This window comes from Aphelocoma coerulescens, chromosome 2 (genome assembly GCF_041296385.1).
Source record: "Aphelocoma coerulescens isolate FSJ_1873_10779 chromosome 2, UR_Acoe_1.0, whole genome shotgun sequence".
Lineage (NCBI taxonomy): Eukaryota > Metazoa > Chordata > Aves > Passeriformes > Corvidae > Aphelocoma > Aphelocoma coerulescens.
The window spans coordinates 50,456,973-50,482,950 of NC_091015.1; the positions used below are offsets into that span (position 1 = coordinate 50,456,973).

Here is a 25,978-nt window from a genome sequence, read left to right on the forward strand (position 1 = left end):
GTTTGGCAGATGTTTGTTTTGCAAATAGCTACAGTGTTTTGAGATGTTATTGCCCTTGAGCAGTGAGGGATGTGTGCTGCCATGGAGTTGTCAGAATGAAAATGTGGTAACTGCTCTGCTGTTTCATTGCAACTGCTGTCTTAATTTAAGTTTTCATGGGAAGCCCTAGAGAAGTCTGTACCTCTCACATTACTATGTCATTTCTAGGTTTGTTTAACAGGATGTTTTTGTAACACAGGTAAGAATGTTCAAGCACTTCTGAGGGGGACTTCAAGTGTGCTTCGCCTCCAAATTATTCAGATAGGGAGAAGAGTTTACAAAAGCTCCTTGCAACAGGGAGAATAAGATATTTGGGGAGTTTCTGTGAGATGCAGTTGCTACTGTGCCTGCAGCAGTCTCATAATTCTTAAAAAACTACCCATGTGCAGCTAAAACTTTTGAAAAATATTGTCAGCTGACAATAGCTAGTAAAACTTATATTCTTTTTACTATTATGGAGAATTTTGGGGGTTTTAATCTCAAGATCAGTGGCTTAAATTTATTTTAAACTAGCATGAGCCATTTTATAAAGGCTGTGTTAAGTTTGATCCAACATAACATAAATGTATAGAACAGTATTTGGCAGAACCAAATTTTTAAAAATAGTAGTGGTTTCCTGGTATATATATTTTTATATGGGTGTTCATACACCAAGGAGAAGGTTAATGGGACATGATTGATGTATCTGGGAGTGTAATTTCAGAATCATGTAATGAGTAAAAATTTCCAGAATGTGAAGGTTTTGCCAATTTTAAAATATTTTAGGACTGGAAGGCAGATGACTTTATCAGCCAGATAGCTTCTGACCCATTAGGCATCAATAGTGATGATGCTACTTACATTTGAAAGCTCAAGCTGTGCTTTTATTTTTTCGTCTTGACAATGGCCAGTGCCTTTCATTCAGATCCTCTAGTTTAATCATTATGAACAAGTGCTTACAATTCCAGTGTATTAGCAGAGAGGGGAATAACCTCTTTATTCAGATACAGCAACCATTGATATTATTTTCTATTATTGTACTTGTAGTCTCTCTTTAGTTTCTCATATGATTTTACATTTGGAAGTGTATAGATTTGTCATGATTGCACACTTCAATTTTTTTTTCATACATTTTTTTCAGGTTCAGTATAATTATCAGAATATTTAATAAAACACTTGAGGATCTTCCAGAATTTAAAACTTAATTTCAATAATTGCTTGTTCTGTGTCTTGGGTTTTACCATTCAAATGGTGAACAGACATGTATTTATATCAACTACTTCAGTATTCTAAAATTTCAGATTGAGTGTTTATTTCTGGTGACTGTAATCCATTAATTGAAATTATGTGGCCAGTATACTCTCTGGAGAAGCTTTTCAGTAGGTCCTTCCTGTGTTTGTGTGGTGTATAGCAAATTAAATTCTTTGTAAGATGACTATGTCCACAATAGGTCAGAATGTTTTTGTTCTGGACTTGGTCAAAGTTAAAACAATAAGAACAGCATGCAGGAATCAAAATGACTTCTTGTTTTTGCAAAGACTATGCAAACTGTAGAATATAAAGGAGCATGAAAGTTTGTGATGATGTATCACCCTGATGTTTCTAAGTTCCTAGGAAAATTGTAGTATTGTGTAAATTGCCTTTTTTTAAAATCTTTTTAGTACCAGGCAATATGTAGCTTTTTGAAAGAAGTGGGAATAGAGGATTGGGGTGGGGGTGGGCAGTGCACATAGCAAGTGTAGCAGTTAAAAATGATGATTTACAGTGGCCTAACAAGTGTGAAATGTAGTGATTTATGCCAATCATTGAACTTCCACAGGATGGCAGTGTTGTAACAGTTGCTTGGTACAGTAAATGATTTATGTTGTAGTGAATTCTTCAAAAATTGAGCTTCCTTCAAGAAAAATGTATTTCAGTGGCTTAAGAGGGCATAGATCAGTAGCTAGGCCAAGCTGTGCAATACAGGTGCTTGAAATAATAAACCAAGTGCCTGGAAATACCATCCCTGTCACTTCTGACTGGTTTGGAACTCAGGCAGTGCACTGGGAGCATAATCCCTCAGCGAGACCACATAGGTGCTGTGGAAATGACACCACTTCTCAATGATGCACTCCCCAGAACTGATCTCATGGAGATTAGTAAGGGATTATAGGAGAACAGGGATGTCATCATAAGATCCAGGCTATAGCCTTAAAAATCTGAAATGTGGATTATTGCTGTTTGCCACTGAGGAACTTCATTTTGACTTGAAGTTGGCTGGTTACTTCAAATGTAATCAGCCTTATGGCTTTTCAGATTTAGTATTTCTATCTTCCCCTCCCATCTCTTCTTCACACTGTAATATTGAGGGCCAAAACCTCTTTCAAAATAATGTATATGAATGTTAATGCATATGCAATAAGAATTCATGTTATTAATACTAATGTTAATATTAATTATGCTCTTGACCTCTGTTTTCTGGGGGGATTATAAATCCCCAGAGTTGATACAGATCTATCAATAGATATGCTTAGTATTAATTGTTTATTCTATTGCTGTTCAGCGTCTTGCATTCCCTCTGCTCTTGTTAAAAAAAGAACAATGGTGCCTGTTTGCATTTTCTAAATAAGTAGCAGATTCTTAAATGTTTTGCTTTTTTGAGGTCTGGTCCCTTCAATTTCTCCTCATGAAGAAAGCTTCCCTTGTCACTTGTTATTTGAGAGCTCTTTACACATCCATGACTCTCAAAAACAACATGGGAAGAGAAAACTTTTTTCAAGCTGGAGAATCTTAGGTAAATGGCTTATTTTCCTAGGAGTAGAGAAAACAGTGCAATTAGAAAGAACAATAGTCTGCTACATCCACTAAAATTGGATGCAATAGACAGCTTTATTCCAGTCAAAGAAGAAAAAAGTAATTAGAATGGCTGAAATATTTAGCATAGTACAGTTCTGTTTTGGTGTCACTGCAGTTAGGGGAGAAGATGGACTTTGCTGTGGAGCCAATGCTTTTTCAAACTTGTATTAATTTTGTTCCCATCTTTTTCTTCCCCTCTCCTCACATATTTCTTTCCTAGCATATAGCACTTTCTACATTGTGGGGTTAATATTATCGATGCAGATACCTTTTGTGGGATTTCAGCCAATTAGAACAAGTGAACACATGGCAGCTGCAGGTAAGAAAATTAAACTTCTGCATCCAACAGCCTGCTTTAACACAGGAAAACCTCAAACTCTTGCGGCTTTGTTTCCTTGTGTTAAAAAGAACACAGGCTAACAAAGCAAATTGTTAAAGAAAGAGGTACAATTTAGTGTCTGTAGGGAAGTCTTCTTTCCAATTGACACATTATCCTCTTTTTGTGTGAGCTAATGGTGGTAAAATGCTTCCATAAGACTGGATCAGTTAGCATTCTGACAGGCACTTACTTTACACATGGATAATCTCTGCTGGTTTCCAATACAATGTTGCCGTCAAGCATTGTACAATTGAAACATTCCTTATTGGTAACACAGCTTTTAGTGAGCAATTTGGTTTCAGAGTTGATAGTCTTCTGTAATTTTTCAAAGCAGATTAAACTACTTAAATTACTAATCAGGAGGGTGGTTTTTAAATAACTGATTTCAGTCTTGTTTGGGTTTTTTTGATTACTTTAAATTGATTTTTCAGTAGTTGTTGGCAGTCAGACATCTTGATTTCTTGAAGCAGTAACCTCTGCTAACACTGAGTTTAATTGCATGTACTATCTGTGTGATATAGTTCAGTTTGTTAGCTTCCCCAGGTTTTTTCTTACTTTTAGTCACTTACCGAAATGTATTTGAGACAGTGATGGGACCATCATTAAAATTTAACTCAAAAATACTTTCAAAATGGAGACTTCTTTCCAACAAACTGAATGAACATAATGGAAAAAGAAAAAAATTACCAAGCCTTATTTGGATTCTGAAGAATTTTACATTTATTTAGTGAATAGAATTTTTGTCTTTCTCTAGGAGTTCAAAACTAGTGGATTTCATCGTGTACTTGAATTCTTTGTTAATTTGAAGAAAGACCATACACTTGTTTTGTTGTATTTCTCTGCCAGCTAGCATTGAATTTTCACTTTTGAAAGGATTCATCAGTGAATTGATCTGATTATATATCTTGAAATGAATAATAACTGAAATACCATGTCCAAGTTCTGGGTGTAATGTTAAACTCTGAACAGCGTTTTTGAGGGTGTCAGGTGCTTCACCAGTGAATTCTGATGTTTCAACACTAACTTTATATAATTCAGTTGACTTAATAGTTGTTGGCTTGGTTTTCTCTTTCATTAAGTCCTCCTGTGTTGTTCAGTAGCTTAGTTTCCATGTATTTCTATATTAGTATTGTGTGTTGCCTCAACTCTATCTCTTAATTTTTCACCGCATCTAGCTAGGTATGTTAATCTGTATTTTTGTCATAATCATTGCAATCTGGTTTTCAGGTGATTTTCTCCTTTAGAATATTTTCTCTCATTGGAAGCTTGTGTTTCTGCAAGAAAGTGTCATCCCTGTATTATGTATTAAAGATTATTTGTCAGAAAGTGATGTTATACTAGTTTCTGGATGTTAGGGTGTACCTTATGTTTATTTTTCCAATTCAAATATAGGCAAATATGCTGATTGCTTTAACAGCTGTTACTGCTTTTGAGCATTTAAACAAGAACTTTCCTCTTTCCATAGGTGTTTTTGCACTGCTGCAGGCTTATGCGTTTTTGCAGTATCTGAGAGACAGATTAACAAAGCAAGAATTTCAGACATTGTTCTTCTTGGGTGTCTCATTAGCTGCTGGTACTGTATTCCTGAGTGTCATCTATTTGACATACACAGGTAAATAAATGTGAAACTCATTTACCTTTAGAGCATGTAAGCCAGATGATCAACATTTGGTTTTGCCTAAAGTAGTTGTTTTAACGTTTTAGACTATTTAATAGCAGTTTTATTTTTGTTACTTATGATACCATTAGTCCAGAAGAATCCTTAGCAGCTCTGTTCAAAGTCTTCTAAAACATGATGGTTTGATTTGCTTTTCCATGCATATGAGCAAGTCCTTAGCAAAGTTTTCAGACTGGCATATCAAAACAAAAATTGGCTTCTAATCTCAGCATGCAGCCAAATATGTATTCTGTTGCAGTTCCTAGGAAGTGTTGATTTAATCTTCTGAATTCACTGATCGGTATCCCTGCTTCATCAGCTGGAACAGGCCTCGTTCCCTGAGCTTCTGATAGGCTGTGCGAATTGGGCTCCTGATCACCTCACAGCACTCTGATCTCTCTTGATTTTCTTAATAATCCTCCTTCAGCAGAGAGTGCCCACATCTGGACCTTGTATCGCAGGTGCAGCATCTGGAAGAATGGGGTTCAGATTTTGGACTGAAGTCCTGCCTGCCGCAGGGGATGTCAGCCACTCTTTTCAATGTAGCACAGTTCCTTTTGGCCTCTGGGATATTTTTACTTTTTATGAGCCACCAGTTGGACCCTGATCCACTGTGTACTACCTTGAGCTTGTCAGGACAGCCAGTTTTCAACCAGTCAAATAATGGACCATTTGTCGTGTCCATTCTCCTGCAGCAATAAATGAGAAATGAGGAAAATGGTTCAGAAAAACATTTATCGATATATTTCAGGAGGCTGTGCTCCGTGGTCTTTTCAGCAGCTCAGGTTACTGGCCTGCAGCTTCCTGCGTATAACTTCCTGCCTTGCCTAGAGGTGCAGCAGTAGCCAATTCCCAGGCATCAGGCACCCTTATCACCCAGGTGACGATGGTGGGTAGCTCTCATGTTAGCCAACTCTTCCAGCACCCTCAGGTGAATGGTGTCTACATCCAGAGAAGATCATAACCAGTAGTTCCCTGTGTGCTGACACCTCCTTCTCCATGTGCGTGCAGTGGATTGGGAGCAAGCTTTTCATCTGAGGACTGAAGGGAAAAATATGTCTCATACTAGAACATTAACCACAATATTTAAATGTCTAAATTAGACACTAAACTAAACCCTTCAGTCAGATTATACTAATTTTGCATGTAAGATAGATGGAAGACTTACTGAGTCATGCAAAAAAACTTGGGTAATAATAAAAGGATTTAACCTTCTCTTACTTCACCTTGTCTGTATCTGTCTTTAGGAGGAGCTGAAACACTTGCAAGGAAAGTGGAAATAAAAATTTAAGAATCATCTAATAACTTTTAGTAATAATTTTATCTTTCATCTAATAACTACGCTGTTTCTTTTCATCTTATCATATTCAAGTTACCTAAAAGCCTTGTTTTATAAAATAGTTTGTAAAGCTTATCAGCATGTCTAATAGCAGCTTTTATATTCCATGCCACGTGTAGATTCACCAGGAGAGAAATAAAAGGAAACCATAGTTTCATTTAGTGTTTGTGTTTTGGCTATAGAGTGTTCCCAGTTTCCTGCTCTGACATTTCAGAAAAATGAAATACCTTCTTATCAATTATGTTTTCTTTTTCTCATACTCCTTCACAGAATATAGTTTGCTATCTGTCATATTCTTTGAGAAATATTTAATATTGTATTGCTTTGACTTTTGGAAGTGTGCATGTCTTGATACTCAGATTGTACTTAACAAGTACAATGTGATCCTGTAAGTGTGTTTTAAACTAGCTTGCTTCATGGTTGGTAGATTTTATAGCCTGCCTAATGCAGTAGGTATGGTTCAAATATATTACAAGTTCAATGAAAATTTCTCTGGGTTTGTGTTATAACTGGAGGGAGTAGAAAAATTATTGCATTTAAAAACTTAGGCAGCAAAAAGGTTTTTCTTCCCCCTTCTCTTTTCAGGTTATATTGCTCCATGGAGTGGCAGATTTTATTCATTGTGGGACACTGGGTAAGTAAGGATATAAGATTTAGATATTGGTAGCATTTTACTGAAAACTAAGAACCACTTACCCTCCTCATCCCCAAATCCATTTAGTATTTCAGTCAAGGAGAATCAGTTATCTGAAGAAAGTATTTGTAGTTGCTGTTTCATGATCTTCACAACCATTTCACTAACTGGTCTATGAAATGTCTTGCTTCTTTGCAAGTCTTTGAATATGTAATGATATGTTTTTTTCTGTATGCGTATGTCAACATAAAACAACTGAAAGCTGTGCCGACACTTGAGTACACATTTAAAAATTACCAAGAGCCATAGAGTATTGTCACTGTGCAACATTGCACAAAATTACGAAATGTTGCACATATGATCTTGCATGTTGCCTTTATATTACATTCAAACATCTGTTTTGTGTATGTGGATGTCTACTCTGAAGATTCTGTTTTACTAATGTGTGTTTTCACAGGTAAAAATCTTGTTAATCTTTTGTTTTAGTTAACCTTTAAAAATACAATGTTGGATTCTTTAATTAGCCTAGAGAATAGGAATAAAATGGGAAGTATTTTTCTCAGATAAATATTTTAAGATGAAATTCAGTTGGTAGATTTTTTTTTTTTAAGATTAAGAGCAAGGATAGAAGAACTTCAAACTTTGTGCAGTTCAGGCTTTTTCAGGCTCCAAAACCCAGCTCATAGAGGATTCTGGCCCAGCTCTGTAATAAATGTAGCAGAACAGATGTCAGTAAAGAAGCCTCAGATTTACTTGAGGAATATATAGATGTTGTTCTTTGCCTGTCCATATATATATATATATATATATATATATATATATACATATATATATATATATGTGTATATATATATACACACACACACACATACACACACACACGTATATACAAAGCATTAAACTTTTGAGGGCTTGTCTACATTAGAAAAACATATTGTGTTAAAAGACACAGTTTTCAATGAGAACTAGATCTCAGTGGAGAAAAGGACATATGTTTGATACCTCACCATTCAATCATGGTAGCACCCTAGATTAGGTCCATATGTATTCTCGTCTGTAATAGAGAGCACACTTTTGTCCTTGCCTGCACTGAGTGTTTGACATGTTGTTTAGATTACATGTGTTTCCAAGTGTAGACAAGGCCTGATTTTTTTCAGCATCTGAAAGAATGTGGGTGCATCAGTAACTGATCTGGTATTTAATACTGTAACTTTCTTTACTAATTAAATGAAGGTATTCTGTGTAGAGTTTTTGAAATACATGTTGAAAATTTAGGACATTTACTGACATTGATGATTCTCTTCAAAAATGTAGTAAAGGTGCTTCCATAGCTGTGTATTTTCATTTTGGTGACTTTGGCTTCATATTTAGCCATAAACAAATAAAACATCTGTAGTTTTCCTTGTCTTAATTAGTATGGAAATAATCCTGTATATTGTTGTTTTGAATAACTATACACCAAATGCTTTGTAGATACAGTAAGGCCTGGGGACTTTTTTGGTATAACAGTTTCATCAGATTTTTTCTGATTAGAGCACTTGCCACTTAAAATTGAAATGCTTCCTTTGAAATGAATTTCAGAATTCCTAATGTTTACAAGTTTTAATAATTTTATCTTTTCAAAATAATTTGAACTGAATTTTTTTTAAAAAAGGTATGCGAAAATTCACATCCCGATCATTGCCTCTGTGTCTGAGCATCAGCCTACAACATGGGTTTCCTTCTTTTTTGATCTGCATATTCTCGTGTGTACTTTCCCAGCAGGGCTGTGGTTCTGTATCAAAAACATCAATGATGAAAGAGTCTTTGGTAAGAGAAAATATTTTAAAATAATTTTGAAAAATTTTGCCTTCAACTTTATTCTACTTTGGTTTTCTTTGCTCAAAGCTGATACATGGCATGTTCTAAAAAATGGTTTAAAAGTGATGTGTTTAAAGATGGTTATTAAGAGTTGCCTGCACTCAGCAGTATTTAAAACAGTTTATAAAAATGCAGAGGTTGGGGAAATGGTGATGGAGTGTAGTCCCAGGAGGTGGGATCCAGTCCTTTGCTGTGTTCAGTTCTGCAGCTGGAGTTTCATGTTCTGACATGGTACGGTTCCACTACAGGTCAGCCGGGAGAACAGCTCAGTGCAAAGGCAAGGTCCCACTCTAGGCGTCTGGCTCTCATCCCATCACAGATAATTCAAAATGTCTTTGCTTTCCAGGTTTTCTGCTATTTTAGTGAACAGAATCACTTGCTCTGGAACAAGTGCTAGATAAGGCACCAGCCAAAATGGAAGTGTGGAGTCTCCCTATGTCAGTGACAACAACTTTTTTTTTTGTACAAAGCTGTACTGTGAAAACCATCTTCTGAGTTTGAATGAGGCTTGTAAGGAGTTGTAACCCATATGGAGGAGTGAAGATCACTCAGGTCTTGGACTTTTACAGGGACAGAAGGCTCCAGGCTAATATAGCTGCCTCTTAGGCTACCTAAGAGGTGTGTGGGCAGTAGGAATGTTTACTCTGAGGTACTCTGTGCTATGTGCCTTACAATGAATGTTTGTCAAGACCAGTGGTGGGTAACTTGATTTCAGCCTCCTACTACTGCTGCACCTTCCATTTAACACAGCATAAAGAGACCTATGAGGGAGGATGGATACTGCCTCACCACAACATAGAAAATATTTACATGATGTAATCTGATAAATCAGTATCCCTTGACAATTTCTGTAGCAAATCTTTCACAAGAGGCTATTGTTAAAATGTAGCAGACAAGGAATCCACCACAAGGAAACATCTATTAGATGTTCCCAATCAGTGTATACAGGATCATTTGGGGTTTTCTTTTCTTTCCAAGGAATGTGTTTTCAATGTTCCATAGTATTCTGAAAATCTTGGTTTGTGTTTTGTGGAAGACAGAGTGGCGGTAATACTGTTCAGGAAAACTTCCTCCAGAATAGGGCTCACAATAGCATGTTATTCATCTGTATAGAATTGTAATGTAGACAAGCCCCCAATTTGTCCACAGACACCTCTAACTTAAATCAAAATTTAACATTTCCATGAAATTGTAACACTTCCTTTTGCAGTTCTAATAACTTGTTTAGTGTAGAACTGTTTGACTTTTTAAATCAAATTAAGTTACCTATTATTCCAGTAGTATTTTTGGTGTGTAATATTAAATATCACTAATAATGTATCTTCTGACACATTGTTAATGAATATTGAAAATGGGGTTGTGTTATTGTTAAAAGCTGTCAAGATGAATCAGGAAGGGTTTTAGGCTTCAAAGGGATAAACTTTAATTCAGCCATATGTCTGTAAATTAAAAAGCAATGAAATGCAAGACACACACTCAAGTCTTTATACACACAGATGCTCAACCCACTTCCAGAAGTAGTTTTATGGAGAGCATGTACGTGTGCAGTCAGAGTGAGTATTATTTTCTCAGTGTCACCATGAGATGTGTTTCCTTGCAGTTGCTCTGTATGCAATCAGTGCTGTTTACTTTGCTGGAGTGATGGTTCGCCTGATGCTCACTTTGACTCCAGTGGTCTGTATGCTGTCAGCAATTGCTTTCTCCAATGTCTTTGAGCGTTACTTGGGTGATGATATGAAGAGGGAAAATCCACCAATAGAGGACAGCAGTGATGAGGATGACAAAAGGAACCCTGGCAACCTGTACGATAAGGTGAGGGGAGGAAGCAAGAGTTAGAAAACTTGGGTTCCATTGTCAAGGATGATAGAAGTTGCCATAACAGATACATCTGTGTTTGTTTAGGCAGGCAAAGTGAGGAAGCATGTATCTGAGCAGGAAAAAACAGAAGAAGGGCTGGGTCCCAATATCAAAAACATTGTGACTATGCTGATGCTGATGTTGTTGATGATGTTTGCTGTTCACTGTACCTGGGTAACCAGCAATGCATACTCCAGCCCCAGTGTGGTTCTCGCCTCCTATAACCATGATGGGTAAGTAAGGTCTACAGTCTGAAGTGATTAAAGGGCAAAAGCCTTTTTACTGTCATTGCATTAGCAATTTGCTTTGCCTTCTTTAAATCACTCCTTATTATATAAAGGAATTGTGACCTGAATAAAAAAATCATTCATACTCTAATTTTCAAAAAGATAACATTTTCTGAAATATTTAATGAAGTATATAAAAATAATCCTACCCAAAGCCAATAAGGATGATGATTTAAAAAAAGCTTTGGAGTCAACTGGGAAAACTTGTTTAAGAATATATATTTGACTGGAAATGCATTTATCACATCTTCAAAAGCAGTCATGTCTTCAAAAGCAGTTCAGCTTCTGGACATTTCAGCTGTCGGAGGGTTCACACTTACGACTGCTGGTGACGAAATCCCTCAAAGGGAGCTGAACTCATAACAAAACCCTTATTTGTGAACCCAGGCTGTAGTGGGTTATCATGGTGCAGTTAATTTGTTGGTAGTATTTGTACTGATGCAAATAAAAGGAACTGTTTTCCAGCACTCGGAATATCCTGGATGACTTCAGAGAAGCCTATTACTGGCTCAGACAGAACACAGATGAGCACGCCAGAGTGATGTCCTGGTGGGATTATGGTTATCAGATAGCAGGAATGGCCAACCGGACAACCCTGGTTGATAACAACACTTGGAACAACAGCCACATCGCCTTGGTAAGGGTGGCCATTCTCTATGGAGCAGAAACACCAAAATGTTTACATTGCAGTCCAGCATGAAATTGCAGAGGTCTCTTAGACGGGGTGATTGATGTTAAGGAGAAATTGCATAGAGTAAGAAACACAAACATGAAGGAACATACTTTTTTTTATTTGTTAAAACTCAAGCATGGGGGTCGATTTTGCTTTGCAGTTTTCATTTTGTTTACTTCGGGCTTCCAAAACTTCACTTCCACTTCAGTTTCTCTTCTTTTCTTTGAGGGAGGATAGACAAAACCTAAGACTAACCGTTCCCTTGGGATTAGTGCTGTAACAGCTAGTACCACTGCTTTACTGGCCTATCAAAATAAGGATCCTTGCAGTTCAGCAGTGTCACTGCTGAGTGGATTTTTGAATAGCATGTGAAAACTGACCATGTGAATTGACAAATTTTCAGACATCTGGGAAATCGCAGAAAGTTATTATTTCTGACTAGCTGTGGAAGTGTAGCAGACTTAATGCAATTCTGTCATCTCAAATTTGCAGTTAGACAAGACATTCAATTTCTTTCACTTCTGAAGAGTAAGTTTAAGCTTTATGCGTGTGCTTAAGGCAAGGTGTTAGCATTGCCTGTGGTTACAGCGTACCACCTTGGGCAACTTGTGTTTATCATCAATCACATTTCTTCCCAGAGTGTTTTGCTACAAGGGCAGAATGGGGGAAGGGCTCAAGAAATTAGGATAGTTTCTTATGTTCTTTCTGTCTTGTGTCAGTAGTGAGTACAGCTGTTGTACTAGATCAACCAAAAAGCTGTGTACAAAGCCAACAAATGAACAAAGCTGTGCTTTGAGCAGAGTCCCAAAACAATGTGTATTGGGGGAAGGGGGGATTACGTCTGCACTTTTTACAGAGGAAGGAAACTCGCATTCAGCTGAAAGTAAGGTTGGGAAATTGTACTGATGGTAAGCTAATGGCAGTCAACAAGCATTGCCATGTACTCTGAGGCACTTCTGATTTGGGTGTTGACCTGACAGCATTGGTGTGTTGTAATGGACACTCAGCTCTGACAGCTCTGTGTGCATCCCTCTCCTGCAAGAGGTAGAAGTGCAGATGCTGCATCCAAACTCACAGCTTCTTGCAGGACAAGGTGCATCATGTGAATAGAGACTCTGGAAGTCATCTGTGTTGCATAAGCACAGTAACCACACACATTGCAGCAACTGGCAATGATGGCTTTCAATAAAGAATTCTCTCGAGTACGACTGCTGCATTGTCAAGTTCCGTTTTGGAATGAAGACTCCGTAAAGGGGGACCCAAGCAATAAATGTGTGTTGTGGCCAGTACCTGCACTTGTGCTTTAAACGAGGTGTGCCCTGGATATGTGTCCAGATGATTTCCTCCTGCACAGAGATGGAAATCTGGCAAATAACCTCATATTATTTGGGATAATGTCCAAGAAGCTGAGGTTCTTGGTCTTTTTGACAGCTTGCTCTGCCTAAGCTTAGTGCTCTGTAATTACATTCTTAGCTGAATGTTACCAATTCAGATGCAATATTATGTATATTGTAGTTACTGCCTTAGACTACAGCAATATGTTTCTATGCCTGAACTACAAGAGCTTCAAAAACAAAACTGCTGAACTGAATGCCAGTTGCTGACTGAATTCTTTAAGTGTTTGAAGTGACTAGGGTAGAAGAGGTGCTGGATACAGCTCTAAAAAGCTTTATTTTGACATTTTCTCTATGTTGATTTACCTTGAATTCAGTGTTAAGGGTGCCTGTGTGCTACTTAGTGCAATGCACAATGGCTGCTTCATTAATGAAGGACAGAGCTCAAGAAAAAGAAATCACCTTTCAAATAATTTTTACACTTTAGGCTGTGTATAAAGCTTTGAAAGTAATTTGTAATTAGGTATTTTCTGCAACACTTAAGTTTTTGGTAATACAGTTATGACTTGAAAACTATGGAGGTGCTACAAAAGGAAAACTCTTGTTGCTACATTTCATTCTCAAAACACTCCTTTCAACAGGCAGCACTCCTCTTACAGAGGAGAAAATATTTCAGTTTAGGTTGAGGTTTTGAGTTTCTAAATATTCACAATGGGTTTTCTTTAAGTAGAATGAAAATGTTGGCTTTTGTTGGTAAGCAGATATTAGAGACTCACAGAACCGCAGGCTGGAAGAGAACACAGTGAGTCAACTGGTCCAACCTCCCTGCTCAAGCAGGGCTATCCTAGAGCACGTCATAGGATTCCAGGGCTTTGGTCTGGCTGTATTGATCTGTGGAGCTGTTCAATAGGCAGCTATGCAGATATTTAAGATATTTTTGCAATGACACAGGTGGGAAAGGCAATGTCATCAAATGAGTCAGCAGCATACGAGATCATGAGAAGCCTGGATGTGGATTATGTTTTGATTATTTTTGGTGGTGTGATTGGCTACTCTGGTGATGATATTAATAAGTTCTTGTGGATGGTGAGAATAGCAGAGGGGGAACATCCCAAAGATATACGGGTAAGTGGAGCCTCTACTTCTTAATTTTTTCTAAAACCCTTTTATTTATGTTATCGCTTGTCAAGTAGTGGTCACTACAGTGGAGGGAAATCTCCACTGCTTATTGCTGTTTTATTTGAAAAATGTGCTGGGGTTGTTTTTCTAGAACATTAGGAGTGCTGTGGCCTGTAGCCCAGTCTCTTTCAATGTTTTTCATTCTGAAAGGTCAGTAACCTCAAGCTTCTCATGTGTTTGCATGATACCAAAAGTACAGGATTTTTTTAATAATTCTTATGTGCGTGTCTCTCTGTGCATCATCACGTGCTTGAAAAAGTGGAAGTGTTCAGACTTTTTAAATAGTCAGCATTACAAATTTCTTCAAACTGTGTAATAGTAGGAGACAAGTGAAAGTGTTAATATTGATTCATGTAGAGTTTAAGATGTTCAAACACCTCTGAGATTGCAGAAGTCTGTAGTAATATTTTCTTAAGCCTAACAAAAACTCCTAGATATTGAGCACAGGCTTAAAGGAGTAGCCTGTGTGCATACTTTCATGTTGTGCTTGAGATGAAAATGGCAAAATTTTTTTGTTTAAACACAGAGAACATATGAAGTTTAATAGTGACCCTGCAGATCTCGTATATTAACAATATAGTGCTTGTCACCCTTCTGAAGAATAGATGCCCAACTAACTTTTACAGTTCAGGATGACTTTTCCAGAACCACTTCCAGTGACATGACAAAACTTGTAGCAGCACAATAGTACAGATTTAGGAAAACTGATCCATTGGGGTCTGGGTTAGAAGCAGGTAGTTTGCAACTATTTCACCTTTAATGAGCACCATCTTTTTCATTTTAAGCTTTCCTTAAATCAGCTTTTAAACTGTGAAAGCCAGTTTCGATTCTTATGGGTCTTTTGGAGGAGAAGGGAATGAGAAATTCCCTTAAGTAAGATTTTAGTTTGCATTGACTCTTTGTATCTTCTTTTCTTTTTAAAGGAAAGTGATTACTTTACCCCTCAGGGAGAATTCCGGGTAGACAAGGCAGGTTCTCCAACTTTGCTGAACTGCCTCATGTATAAAATGTCCTATTACAGATTTGGAGAGATGCAGGTTAGTGCTACAACTTCTTCTGAATCTTAAATGTGAGAAAACGTTATTTTGATGTATTTTCTATCTGTCAGATTAAGCATTGCGTGTAGTAGCAGAATCTGCAGTAAGAATGAGCTTTACAAGTTAAAACACATCCAGTCATGGTCTGCTATTTATAACCTTTAGCATAAAGCATTTCTGCTGTTAACCTACACTTGTACTTCATTTTTTGGTGTCCTTCACATTGCCCCGATGAGTATCTTTATTGCACTGTGCTGTGTGCTCACTAAAGCATTAACTGTGACATTGTGGAGAGCTTTAGATTTGTTTGTTGTAATAGCAACACACAAGTGGAACTATTGACTGTTGAATGTCTGTCAGAAACTACATGATTTCCATCCAAGTCACGTCAGTGTATAAAACAACACTGCATTGTATAGTAAGGGCAGCAGTTGTCACTCTCCTTTGGGAGCATCAAGCACATGGATGGAGCTAAACCTGTTTGCTTTTTTCCTTTCCTTTTCTTCCTTTGTTGCCGCCACCAGGGGCCCATCCTTTTGTATTAGCACAAGAATCCTTTTTTCAGTGGATCTTACTTGTAACACAGCAGGGCCAAATTTAACTGATAATTGTGAACTACTTCTGGATTGTATGGAAAACCATGGAAGTGCAAATTATTGCAGTACAGACAAGAGCACAAGGGAGCAGCTCTGCTGAAAAGCCACTGCAGGCTGCTGCACCTCAGACTGTTCTTTGAGTTGTTTCTGAATGCAGACAAGATAGCTCTGCTGAGACATTAAGTACTGTCTCCTGCGACACCCGTCGGAGTAAAAATTAATTTGTCCCTTAGGATCTCAAAGTTTTTTCTGTGTAGTAGTAACCAATGCAAGAGAAATGTTGCCCTTTGACTTTGCCTCTACTGCCTTGTAGCATGAAGTTCCACAGTTTGCAGTGATTGGTGTTCTGGATTTTTGTCTCAAACTAACATGCAACTTTAATTTTTATAGCTGGATTTTCGGACACCACCAGGATTTGACCGTACACGCAATGCGGAGATAGGCAACAAAGACATTAAATTTAAACATCTGGAGGAAGCCTTTACCTCAGAGCACTGGCTTGTTAGAATATACAAGGTCAAACAACTAGACAACAGAGAGACATTGGATCATAAACCTAGAGTAACCAACATTGTACCGAAACAGAAGTATTTGTCAAAGAAGGTGGGTTCCCAGTGAAGTAACTGAAGGGGGTCAGGAGTTCATTTTTAACAGTGAATCACATAGCTGGTGAATTATATATTTCCACTAGCCAGAATGTTATGGATACTGTTCATGTTAGTGTCCAATATCAGACCTGCCTGCTGGTAATAATTGTTAATTTACTGTCAGCTTAACTTAAAAGCATGTGAAGACACAAGGCTAGATTTTTTTTTAGGCAGAATCTTAACTGGACATAGAGTGTGTCACTGGCTGTTACAACTCTTAAGTCTTCATGTAACTGGAAGTATAATAGCTAAAGTACATCAATTCATGTTTCAGTAACTATGGCTCACTAAGTAAATGTGGAAGTTGCTTTCTGACTTTGTTTGAAAGTAGTGATGCCTAGAAGTTTAAAAATGGCAATTTTGTATGAAATAAATTAAATATGAAACTTTTGTTGATGGAACTTTAGTGTCTGTCTGCTTACTGCCTGAAGTCATCTTCACGGTTCTAAAAGTGTTTGTTGTGCTGCCCTCCTTCAGCCTATTAAGAAAGGTGTGTTCCCAGGGGAGCTGGGGAGACTCTTAGCAGCCCTCTCTTTCACAACATCTGTTTTCTATATATTCAAATAGATGTTGCAAAAGGAACTCCAGAATCCTGTCTAACAAACTAAATTAGAATAGGCAGTAGACTTACACTGTGTCATGGAAATACAAGTATAGAACGTTCTCTGCAAGTAGAGAATGCTAAATGTAAAGATGCTTATTTCTGTTATTTGATGGAAGTACATAAAATAAGGCATTTGGTAGTTGCCACTGAAGCTAGACATATCTTGAAAGGAAATTATAAGCTTTATTGTGCCTATCATACAATTAACACTGCAAATTTTGATCTTAAGTGACAAGCAAGGCTGTATTTATCCATGATAGATGCACTGAGCCCACTCTAAGCCTTGGATGTGTATATTCTCTGTTTAAAGACCATAGAAGTTGATGCAGTTTCTGACCCCCCACCAACTGTTGCAGTACAAACAGGCTCTACTTCCCATTAAGAAATGAGAGAACCAGTGGAGAGCATGGGGCAAATGTCCAAGCTAGGATTTCTTAAATACATTCCGAGGGCTCCTTAGCAGCCACAGTTTTTCAGCAGTTGCTTCCTTACTATAAATTCAGTCCATCTGCTATCATGTTAGGAATGACATTGCTCAAGCTCAGAGATACAGTGTGTCTGAGTATTACATATTAGTTTGTATCTATCTCAATGTTGTTGGTATTATGTTGATTAAATACAATTTTTAGAAATAAGAATAGAGCCTGCTGCTAAGCACAGCAAAGTGCAGCAAGGGTGGGAGCTGCCTCCTGGCAGTTGTGTTGAATGTACAATTCTACCTGCCACAAACTATGTATGGTAATTTGAAGTTAATTTTACCTATGACCAACATTAAAGTTCTCCCCCCATTACTACCTTAAAGAAAATCTAAAACATGCTGATAAAGGAATGTGCAGGAAGTGCTAACTAAGCAGCCTACAGACCAACAGCAGAGTTTAGAAGACTAAAATGGGATTATTCAGGTTTTTTTCTTTTGAAAAATGCTGCTTTGAGCAAATATTTCTACCTAACTTTTAAGAGAATCAAATAGTGCAAAAGATGCAAGAAGGTATTTCCAAACAAAACTAACACAACAGTTGTGCTCTTTGGGCATATTAGAGTTTTATCATGTTGGTTAATTATTAATTCTGCTTCAGCAAGTGCTTTGAAAAGAATTCTCCAGCTCTGGTAGACAGGGCTTACAAAAGCACATCTTGTGCAAAAGAAAGTGCTGGGCAGGAATTAACAATCCCAATATAAAAAATAATAACTGGATAATGCCTAGTTGAGGGTTTAGCATTTAAGCTCTTTAAAATCAGTCTAAAGCTCAGGCACTGAAATGCACATCATTAAACCGCGGTCAAGACTAAATCATTAACTAATACCTGTTATTCTGTTTTTCTTTTTAGACCTCCAAAAGGAAGCGTGGCTACATTAAGAATAAACTAATTTTAAAGAAAGGCAAGAGACCCAACAGGAAGACAGTTTAAACACACTGTTCTGATTGCTAATACGAAGCAGTTGTCCTTGAGATAACCAGTCTTTGCCTTTAGCTCAAATCATGTTTCACAGCAACATGAGGGTACAGAACCATCATTGGTCCAGATTATTGTACAAAATTTTCAGGCAATGTCTGATTAAAAATATTGGCTTATTGAGAACAGCTGTTTTAGATTTGTAATGTGAAGCAAGACAGAGCTGCTATCCAAGTCTAGCAGCATTTTTTTTATTGGTACATATTATCCTTCAAATCTGTTGAGAATTTGGACTGACTTTACCAAAGAACCCTGTAATTTGGTCCTTGGCACATGCATACTTGTCAATCTGTTTTGGAGAACACTGTTCAGCTGAATAGCAGCAGTATGAAAACTGGAATGGTGACATCTGAAAATGACACTTTTTCAACGAGAAAGAGGTGGCAGAGCTCTCTCAAATTCAACTTTCAAAACAACTTACTCCCATGATTATTTTTCAATGGTTTCTTTCAATGTCCTTTTACTCCTGCTGCAGGCTGGTTTTGAGCTGGAGTGTAAGAAGCAAAGCTGCAGTTTTCACAAGAGGTGACAGGACAGATTAATTGGACAAGCTGCTTTTGTTCTACATAGGATTGCAGTATTGCTGCCTTACACTGTCATTTCACAAGGTAGACAAGGCAAATCTTGCACACCGTAGATACAAGGGCTAAATTTGTAACCTCCTGAAAGATCTGAAACGACAGTAATGAATGCTATAACATACAACTGAGCACCATGGTGCTTCAGAACAGAAATTAAACTATTTTAGGTGAATGTTTACATTGGTAAAACAAGTATAGCCTGGTTATCGGGGAAAAGAAGGTTGACAGGTATACAAAACCCCTTTTCTGTGGCTATCAGAGGTAGAAGATTTGCAAACCTCTTCACCCCTCACTGCCTTTCCGGCAAGGGTGGAAGTTTTTGTGGAAATCTGTTTCTCTGCATTTTTATTTAGAGTGCTTAAATCAATTGAAGAAATTCCTGCTCTAGTGCTATTTGCTTTGTCTGTCTTTTATACTGGTTTTGGTTTGGTTTTTTTTAAGTGGTGAAAACTGTCAGATTAAATGCACTAAAATATAAATGGAGATTGAACGTGTTCACTTTCCAGCTATAAGGAAACTTTATACAAACTTGAAATTTTTCTTTAATTACAATGGAAGGGTTTTTTTGCAGTTTGTTTTCCTGCCACAGGTTGTAACTTTTTATAGAAACAAAACTTGCATCAATAACTTGATGTAAATGCAGAATAGTATGTACCTTTCATGAAGAAAATGTAAATTTACAGTGTTCTGTGAGAATGTTACTGCTGACTTCTTTCCCAAGGTGTAGAATATTTTTTTGATTTATGAACTCATTTTTGACTCCAGTGGTTTATACAGACCAATACTACAGCTGCAGCATTTTCACAAAGGTAATTAAATCTGGATTTCTGGCCCCTGTCGTTTGGAGATTTCATTTTATTTTGTTGCTTTAAAGCTCAATGCAGACCAGTTGTCAACTGTAGGGGAAAATAAAGTTAATTCAAGTTTTGTGTTAAGGCTGTTGTGTCAGTTTTCTTGTGATTAACTCGATAACATCTTGCTTGGAGCCCTAGTCATAAATTACAAGACATAGAATTCTGTAATGCAAATCTCCTGACTTCACCAAGCTGCTGTAATGAAGCCACAGCATCTTCTTAACATCCCTCCAGCTTAAACTAAGCCAACTCTAGGGCCTCTGCTGTGATTAAATGAAGGTGGCTGTCATATTTCCAGGGAAGAGCAACCTTCCTTCCCAACCACACATGTTGCAGCAACTCCTTCCAGCATCTGGAGCTCCTCAAGCTGCTACAGCTGCTCACCCACCAGCAGAAGGGCTGATTGATTATGTGATGCATGATTTCTAGTGTCTTGCTGCTTCCAAGCCAATCTGCATCCTGACCACTGGTAAGAAATAAGGGATCTAACACTTGGAAGAACACCTGAAAGGCAGCAGGACAGATGCTGCCAGTCAGTCTGTGCTTGACAGTACCTCAGCTTTGTTTTCAAAAAGGAAATACAAGACTGCCTTCCCCTCTGTAGGTACCTTTGCAGTTGGACAGACTGTTTTCAGCCTTAGGTGACAGCGTTCTCTTTAACAGCAGAAATAACTGAATCTGAGGCATGTGAAATAAAAATAAGCCAACTGCAGGGATCCCAGCCACCCTGTGCCTAAAGCTGCCTACTACTTACCTGAGCTTTATTTTTTTTCTTAAATCTAACATGACTTCAAGGACTCTGCCAGTTAAAATGTTCTCCAGTTAAAATGAAATAAAAGTTGGAGTCACTGAGGCATCTACTTAGAAAAAGCAACATTACAAAGAAGAACTGGCATTGTCTCACCTTCCTTGGTTCCTCAGAAACCTGCACACCTGGATCCTAAAATCACACAGCTAATCTAACTCCTACCTCTTCTTTGGAAGACCTGAACAGCGCTTCTACCAGCATCTTCCATCTTCATCAAACATACCTCCCAGACTAGCTTCTTCCCTTCATTCCAGCCATCTTTTTGTTGTTCTACTGTGCCAAATTTTGAAGCATAATAGCCACAAAACAGAAAAAAAAAAAAAAAACAACACCACTACCACCAATAAAACAAAAAGCAAAACCACAGCAAGCAAACAAAACAAAAAAAAAAACTCATGAGCTAGGCTTAGGTCAGCAGTTGCTAAGGAACTAAAGCTGCAAGTGTCTAGAAGTCAGTACTGCATAGGTTCTGTATCTTAATCACTGCTGGTGGGAGCAGTGAGGCAGGCAGTGCTGTTGGTAATCCCAGAAGAAATATTTTGACTTGCAGAAGTAATTTCATAACAGCGAGAAAAGTCATTAATTACATATCTTGATAGATTTACTCTTGAAAAAGCAGCTGAATGTTTTGACAAAGCCCTTGGTACATACCAGTCTTACCATGAGTAAAAACTGAAATCATACCTGGCTGTGACTAAAACTCCCTCAGATCTTTAACCCAAGTGTATAAACTGCTCCAAGATGTGGCCTTGAAGCAATGCCACGGGAGGCAAGGAACAGGACTGGGTAGTGTTTCCTGCCCTATTTACAGGCAGTGTTGTTTTCCGTTGTGCATAAAAACAAAGTGTTCCAGCAAGATTGTTTCCAACACTGTGGATGAATGTTTAAAGAAAACCAGAAGGGCATTATCTAACACTTGAAAAATGCTGACCACGATCTCTTCCTCTATGAACATTTTTCCTCCTCATGCAAGTGTCCAAATGCTGCAATAATGCAGAGCTGCGTTTTAAAAGGTATTAAATCAAGAATCTCTGTTAGTCATAAAGATTAAATGAAATGGGATTTTCAGAAGCAAAGGGGACACCTTTACCTATTTCCTTTTTACTTGCCAAAATGAGGCAAATGTTCTCCAGCCTTTCCTAAAGTTCTGTTGCTGCCCAGCCCCATTTTCCCTCGGTAGAGCTGTCCAATTTAAACAAAAAACTTACCTCCAGAGTGTCTGGGAGAATAAGCAGGGCAGAAAAGCCCCACAACAAACCTGGCTTCAGCTGGCAAATCACTTCCATGGGACCCATGCAGGCAGCTCAGAGGTGCCCAGGTGTTGTACACAGCTCCTGGACAGTCAGGGACTGACACCACTGAACTAAGGCTTCCATGGAAAGAGAAAGGGCATCCCACTACTAAATGAAACAAATCTTTTATTCATGAGCATTCTCATTTTAAATTCACAAATTATGAAAGGAAGGCAAATCAGAAGAGACTGCCAGAGCATCTTTTAAATGATAAAGGTATAAATTTTCTTTCTGAGCATTTCTAATTTAAGAAAGAAAAAGGTTGCATAGGCTTTCTACAGGTGTGCACCAAAAAAAAAAAAAAGTGAAGTACATGGAAGTTTTTACATTACAATTCAGTGTACATCGGCTACTTGAAAAGGAAAGTATTTACTTGCAATTCCAAGACAGCTATTGGAATGACCTACAGAATAAGGCTTATGAATATTTACTTTTCAGTCCTGTAAAATATACTGAACACATACTATCAGAAAAATAAAATGACACTTGTGAATCTTGTTCTGGAATCTCACTGATGGGATCTTTTCTGAAAGGACTTTTACGTTTGTGTCTCCAAAGTTACTTCAGGAAAGAAGCAGTGGTAATGGCATCAGGGGATTCTTCATAGCATCAGAACAGAACTAAACATTGATCAGAGCACAAGTGGAATGTCCTCGGCATGCAGAAACAACCAACCATGCAGACAGAGAAATCTTCAATAAATTACAAGCAGAAAATTATTCAAATTTCTCCTTAAAAGAACAGCTACAGCATCTCTGTAGCCTCGACAGTCACACCATCCCAGCTGAAAGAGATCTACTCCTTCAGGGGCCCAGGCCTGCATGCCTGACACACAGAGGTTTGCAATGGCTATTTAGTGAGTGTCTTGTTCTTTGGTGTGTGAAAGAGTTCTGGGAGGACGTTCCATGTGTTTAAGTCAGCTTTTTCGATTGTTCTTTGTGATGATACTACAAACTGTAGGGAATACTTTTAGCTACTTATCAGACTAACCTCTAGAACAAGAGTGGGTCCGTTATAAAGTGAATTCTTGCAGATGATAAAGTACATGTGTTTCTGATGATACTTGGTAGCAGTTCAGTGATTACTACAACAGCATCATTTTGGTTTTGTTACAGAAAACTATTACATCAACTATTCCTAAAAAATAAGATTTTTTTTTTCCTCTTAAAAAAAAGTGTCAGTTACAAAACCAAGCTCATACAATCCACTTTTTTTAAAAAATAGGATTTAAATCATTTAGAACATGAATCTTTCTAATGTGCAAAAAAAGAAGACAAGAAGACTAAATAGCATTTAGGATGAAAAAGTAGCCACACCTTCATTAAATAGAGATCTGAAATTCAAATCCAAAGGAACAACTAATGGAATGTTTCCTTGTGCACACACCTCCTCTGCTCAGCCTTCCAAGCTGCTCAAGAGATTTTAGCATCTACCAAAAAAACAAAATGCAGGACGCACAAGGACAGATGTGAGCAGTGCTTTGACCTAGATATCTTCATGTAGTATCTATAAAGCATAAGTCAGTGTATTAACAAAGCAGACAAAAGGCACAAAATTACTCAGCTCTACAGACAGGCATCCATGCTACTGTGTGTTAGAAATGCAGTGGTTTCTTTACGGGGCACTGTGGAAAGAAGCACTGAGCACACTTTACATGTGCTTTTTGCTGCCACCTCTCTCAAAAACATCTTCACTTTCAGCAAATATAAACTAAAAAGCAACAAAGCCTTAACACACTTCTAGAATCCACTCTGCCAGTATCACAGTGGGTACCTTACAAAGCAAGATCAAGCTACAGGATTTTTAAATTTTTTTGTTTTTATGCTACAAAACAAATTGTATCCCATTTAATTTGTTTCATTCAAAAAGTTATTGTTTCAGTGGAATAATTTACTAAATCGTTACTTTTACATCAGAAAATCATACATCTGGGAAGGCTAGTTACATCATCTCTGCTCATCCAAAAGTTTTATCGGAAGCAATCCCATTTAGTGGAATATGTAAGCCAGAAGTGTTGGCATGACAGCAGCCAGAGAACATTACACAGCAAGATCAAAGTTACCAGAGCAGCTGGCTCAGGGGTGGTGACCAGAGACCGACTGAACAGCTGGAGCATGAACAGACAAAGCAGCAAGGACACAAGAGGTTAGTGTGAAGAACAATGTTCTGGAGAAGGTATTGCTACTTCTTACAGGGTGGCAGGAAATCACACTCATCAGTGACAGGAAACATGCCCTGAACTCAGCAACCCGGAGCGAGCACAGCTAGTGGATCATTCTTACGTCAAAGTGAGTTACTCGGTGACTGTTCAGACAGAACGACTGCCATTAAGAGACGCGTCACGTTTTAAGTGCAAAACATTTTTGGCAAAAGTGAAAAATAGAAAAACCTTAACCAGTACTAATAAAAAAGTATTTTCTTAAATACTAGCATAGGGCCTGATCCTGCAAGCACACAACTCAGGGAACCCCGGCCAAGTCCAGCCGGAGCTCTGTGCCCTAACACTTTAAGGAAAAGGTCTTTGAGTTGCTATTGGTGTTGGTACTGTTTACATGGAGTGTAAATAACACACAGAACACATGCACACCGTGTGTACTTAGGGACTTGTGCCTGTGTCTGTGGCTCTGCACACACAAAACGGCTCCTGAATAAACTCGAGCTCGTGGTTATTCTGAGATGCATCATTCACAGTACATAGCTTCACGTGGGGATCTTCTGGGATCAGGACCTATCCAAGGACATCCTGAAGTTACGTACTGTTATCATTTTAATGCCTTTCAGGTAAAGTTACGAGGCAACTGCTCTCTCCTGTCAATGGGTCTTCCAGAGAGGATTCACATACAGCCAACCATCGCCCTGCAAGAAAATTAAGCAGAGGTTACAAACAAGATTTATAAATATCGGATCTGTGTATGTCCACACAAAAGCTAAAATAAGACCAAGCAAGAAGGCATCCCTGTCACCTGAAAATTCTGTGTTTAATGAATTGACAAGTAATGTGAGTGGGAGGGGAAAAATTACAAGGGGGAAGAGAAGCAGAGGGAAGATGCAAATGATGCTGGTTTAAATAGCTGAACACTGGCTAACATAACAATTCCCTTCATCAGTCTCATTTCCCCTCCACCTTTCCTCCAAGAAAGGGCAAAGATGAACTTGGTAAAATCTGTTTCCTTTCACACAGATGAAACTCAAGACTGTGTTTAGGATGACAATGCTTACTTTACATTGGACAAATCTCCCTAGATTGTGCTCATTTTAGTATGCTAAGATTAATAGGGGATGTGAGAATGCAGCATTTGAAAAGGGCTGGATTTTACAGAAAAACACAACGCTTTATGTGCCTAACATTAGATACCAAAAATCCAGATCAAAATCAATCTAACTGAAGGAAAGTGAACAACATAGACATGGAAAAATCCACTGCTCTCATTCGAGAGCCAGACTCTGTCAAAAAGAATTTAAGCAATCAGTGGTACATAACAACAGTGGCCCACGACAAAATCCACAGACATTCACTCATCCCCTGTGCAGGAACTTGCTGAAAGGGTCTCTAAACCAAGAGACTCCGAGTACCTCTTTGGCAAAGTATTTGGGTTTCCAGGGAGTTGTGAGTGCCGTGCGCTGCCTCTCCTCTGCTCGCTGTCTCTCTTCCAGGCGGTGCTTGTGCTCCGTGGCAGCATCGATGTTCCCCTCCTTCAGAGAGTTGGTGACGTGCTGCCACAGGTGCCTGGCCAGGGAGAAGCACAAGAGAGAGTGAGAACAGCTTTGCCACAGCCCAGTGCTGCTGGACACCACTCTGGTGAGCAGCAGGCTGAGGCCATGCTATCCATGCTGGTTTTCCAAGTCCCACAGCTTGGGAATTATCACTCTCCTAGGATATTCATCAAGTTTGTAGACCAAATTTTCAGTTCACTCAGCTCCCAGTATTTGCCATGCAATTTTCTCAGCAGACTCTGTTTGTGTTTCTAACTCTTCACCACCTGAGTTTTCTTCTCAAAGCAGGTGGATTTATTTTTACCATTTCCAGTTCACATTCCTTACTGATGTTCCCCC

The 25,978-nt window shown here is 38.2% G+C and overlaps 2 protein-coding genes across 2 annotated transcripts in view; one reads left to right on the forward strand and one right to left on the reverse strand.

Moving 5' to 3' along the window:
- The window catches only part of STT3B (STT3 oligosaccharyltransferase complex catalytic subunit B), a 51,202-nt gene extending 31,296 nt beyond the window's left edge, over positions 1-19,906 (forward strand). Inside the window, exons 6-16 of the mRNA XM_069007379.1 lie at positions 3,074-3,172; positions 4,698-4,844; positions 6,814-6,862; positions 8,517-8,671; positions 10,323-10,534; positions 10,625-10,812; positions 11,332-11,503; positions 13,825-13,998; positions 14,976-15,089; positions 16,076-16,288; positions 18,265-19,906. Of these exons, the coding sequence (XP_068863480.1) occupies positions 3,074-3,172; positions 4,698-4,844; positions 6,814-6,862; positions 8,517-8,671; positions 10,323-10,534; positions 10,625-10,812; positions 11,332-11,503; positions 13,825-13,998; positions 14,976-15,089; positions 16,076-16,288; positions 18,265-18,345 (1,604 nt within the window). The 3' untranslated portion in view covers positions 18,346-19,906. The remainder of the gene's footprint in view (positions 1-3,073; positions 3,173-4,697; positions 4,845-6,813; positions 6,863-8,516; positions 8,672-10,322; positions 10,535-10,624; positions 10,813-11,331; positions 11,504-13,824; positions 13,999-14,975; positions 15,090-16,075; positions 16,289-18,264) is intronic.
- A 2,128-nt stretch (positions 19,907-22,034) lies between these two features.
- OSBPL10 (oxysterol binding protein like 10) overlaps positions 22,035-25,978 on the reverse strand; it is a 112,916-nt gene continuing 108,972 nt past the window's right edge. The window contains exons 11-12 of the mRNA XM_069007381.1: positions 25,499-25,652; positions 22,035-24,781 (exon numbers count right to left, since the gene is read on the reverse strand). Of these exons, the coding sequence (XP_068863482.1) occupies positions 24,737-24,781; positions 25,499-25,652 (199 nt within the window). The 3' untranslated portion in view covers positions 22,035-24,736. The remainder of the gene's footprint in view (positions 24,782-25,498; positions 25,653-25,978) is intronic.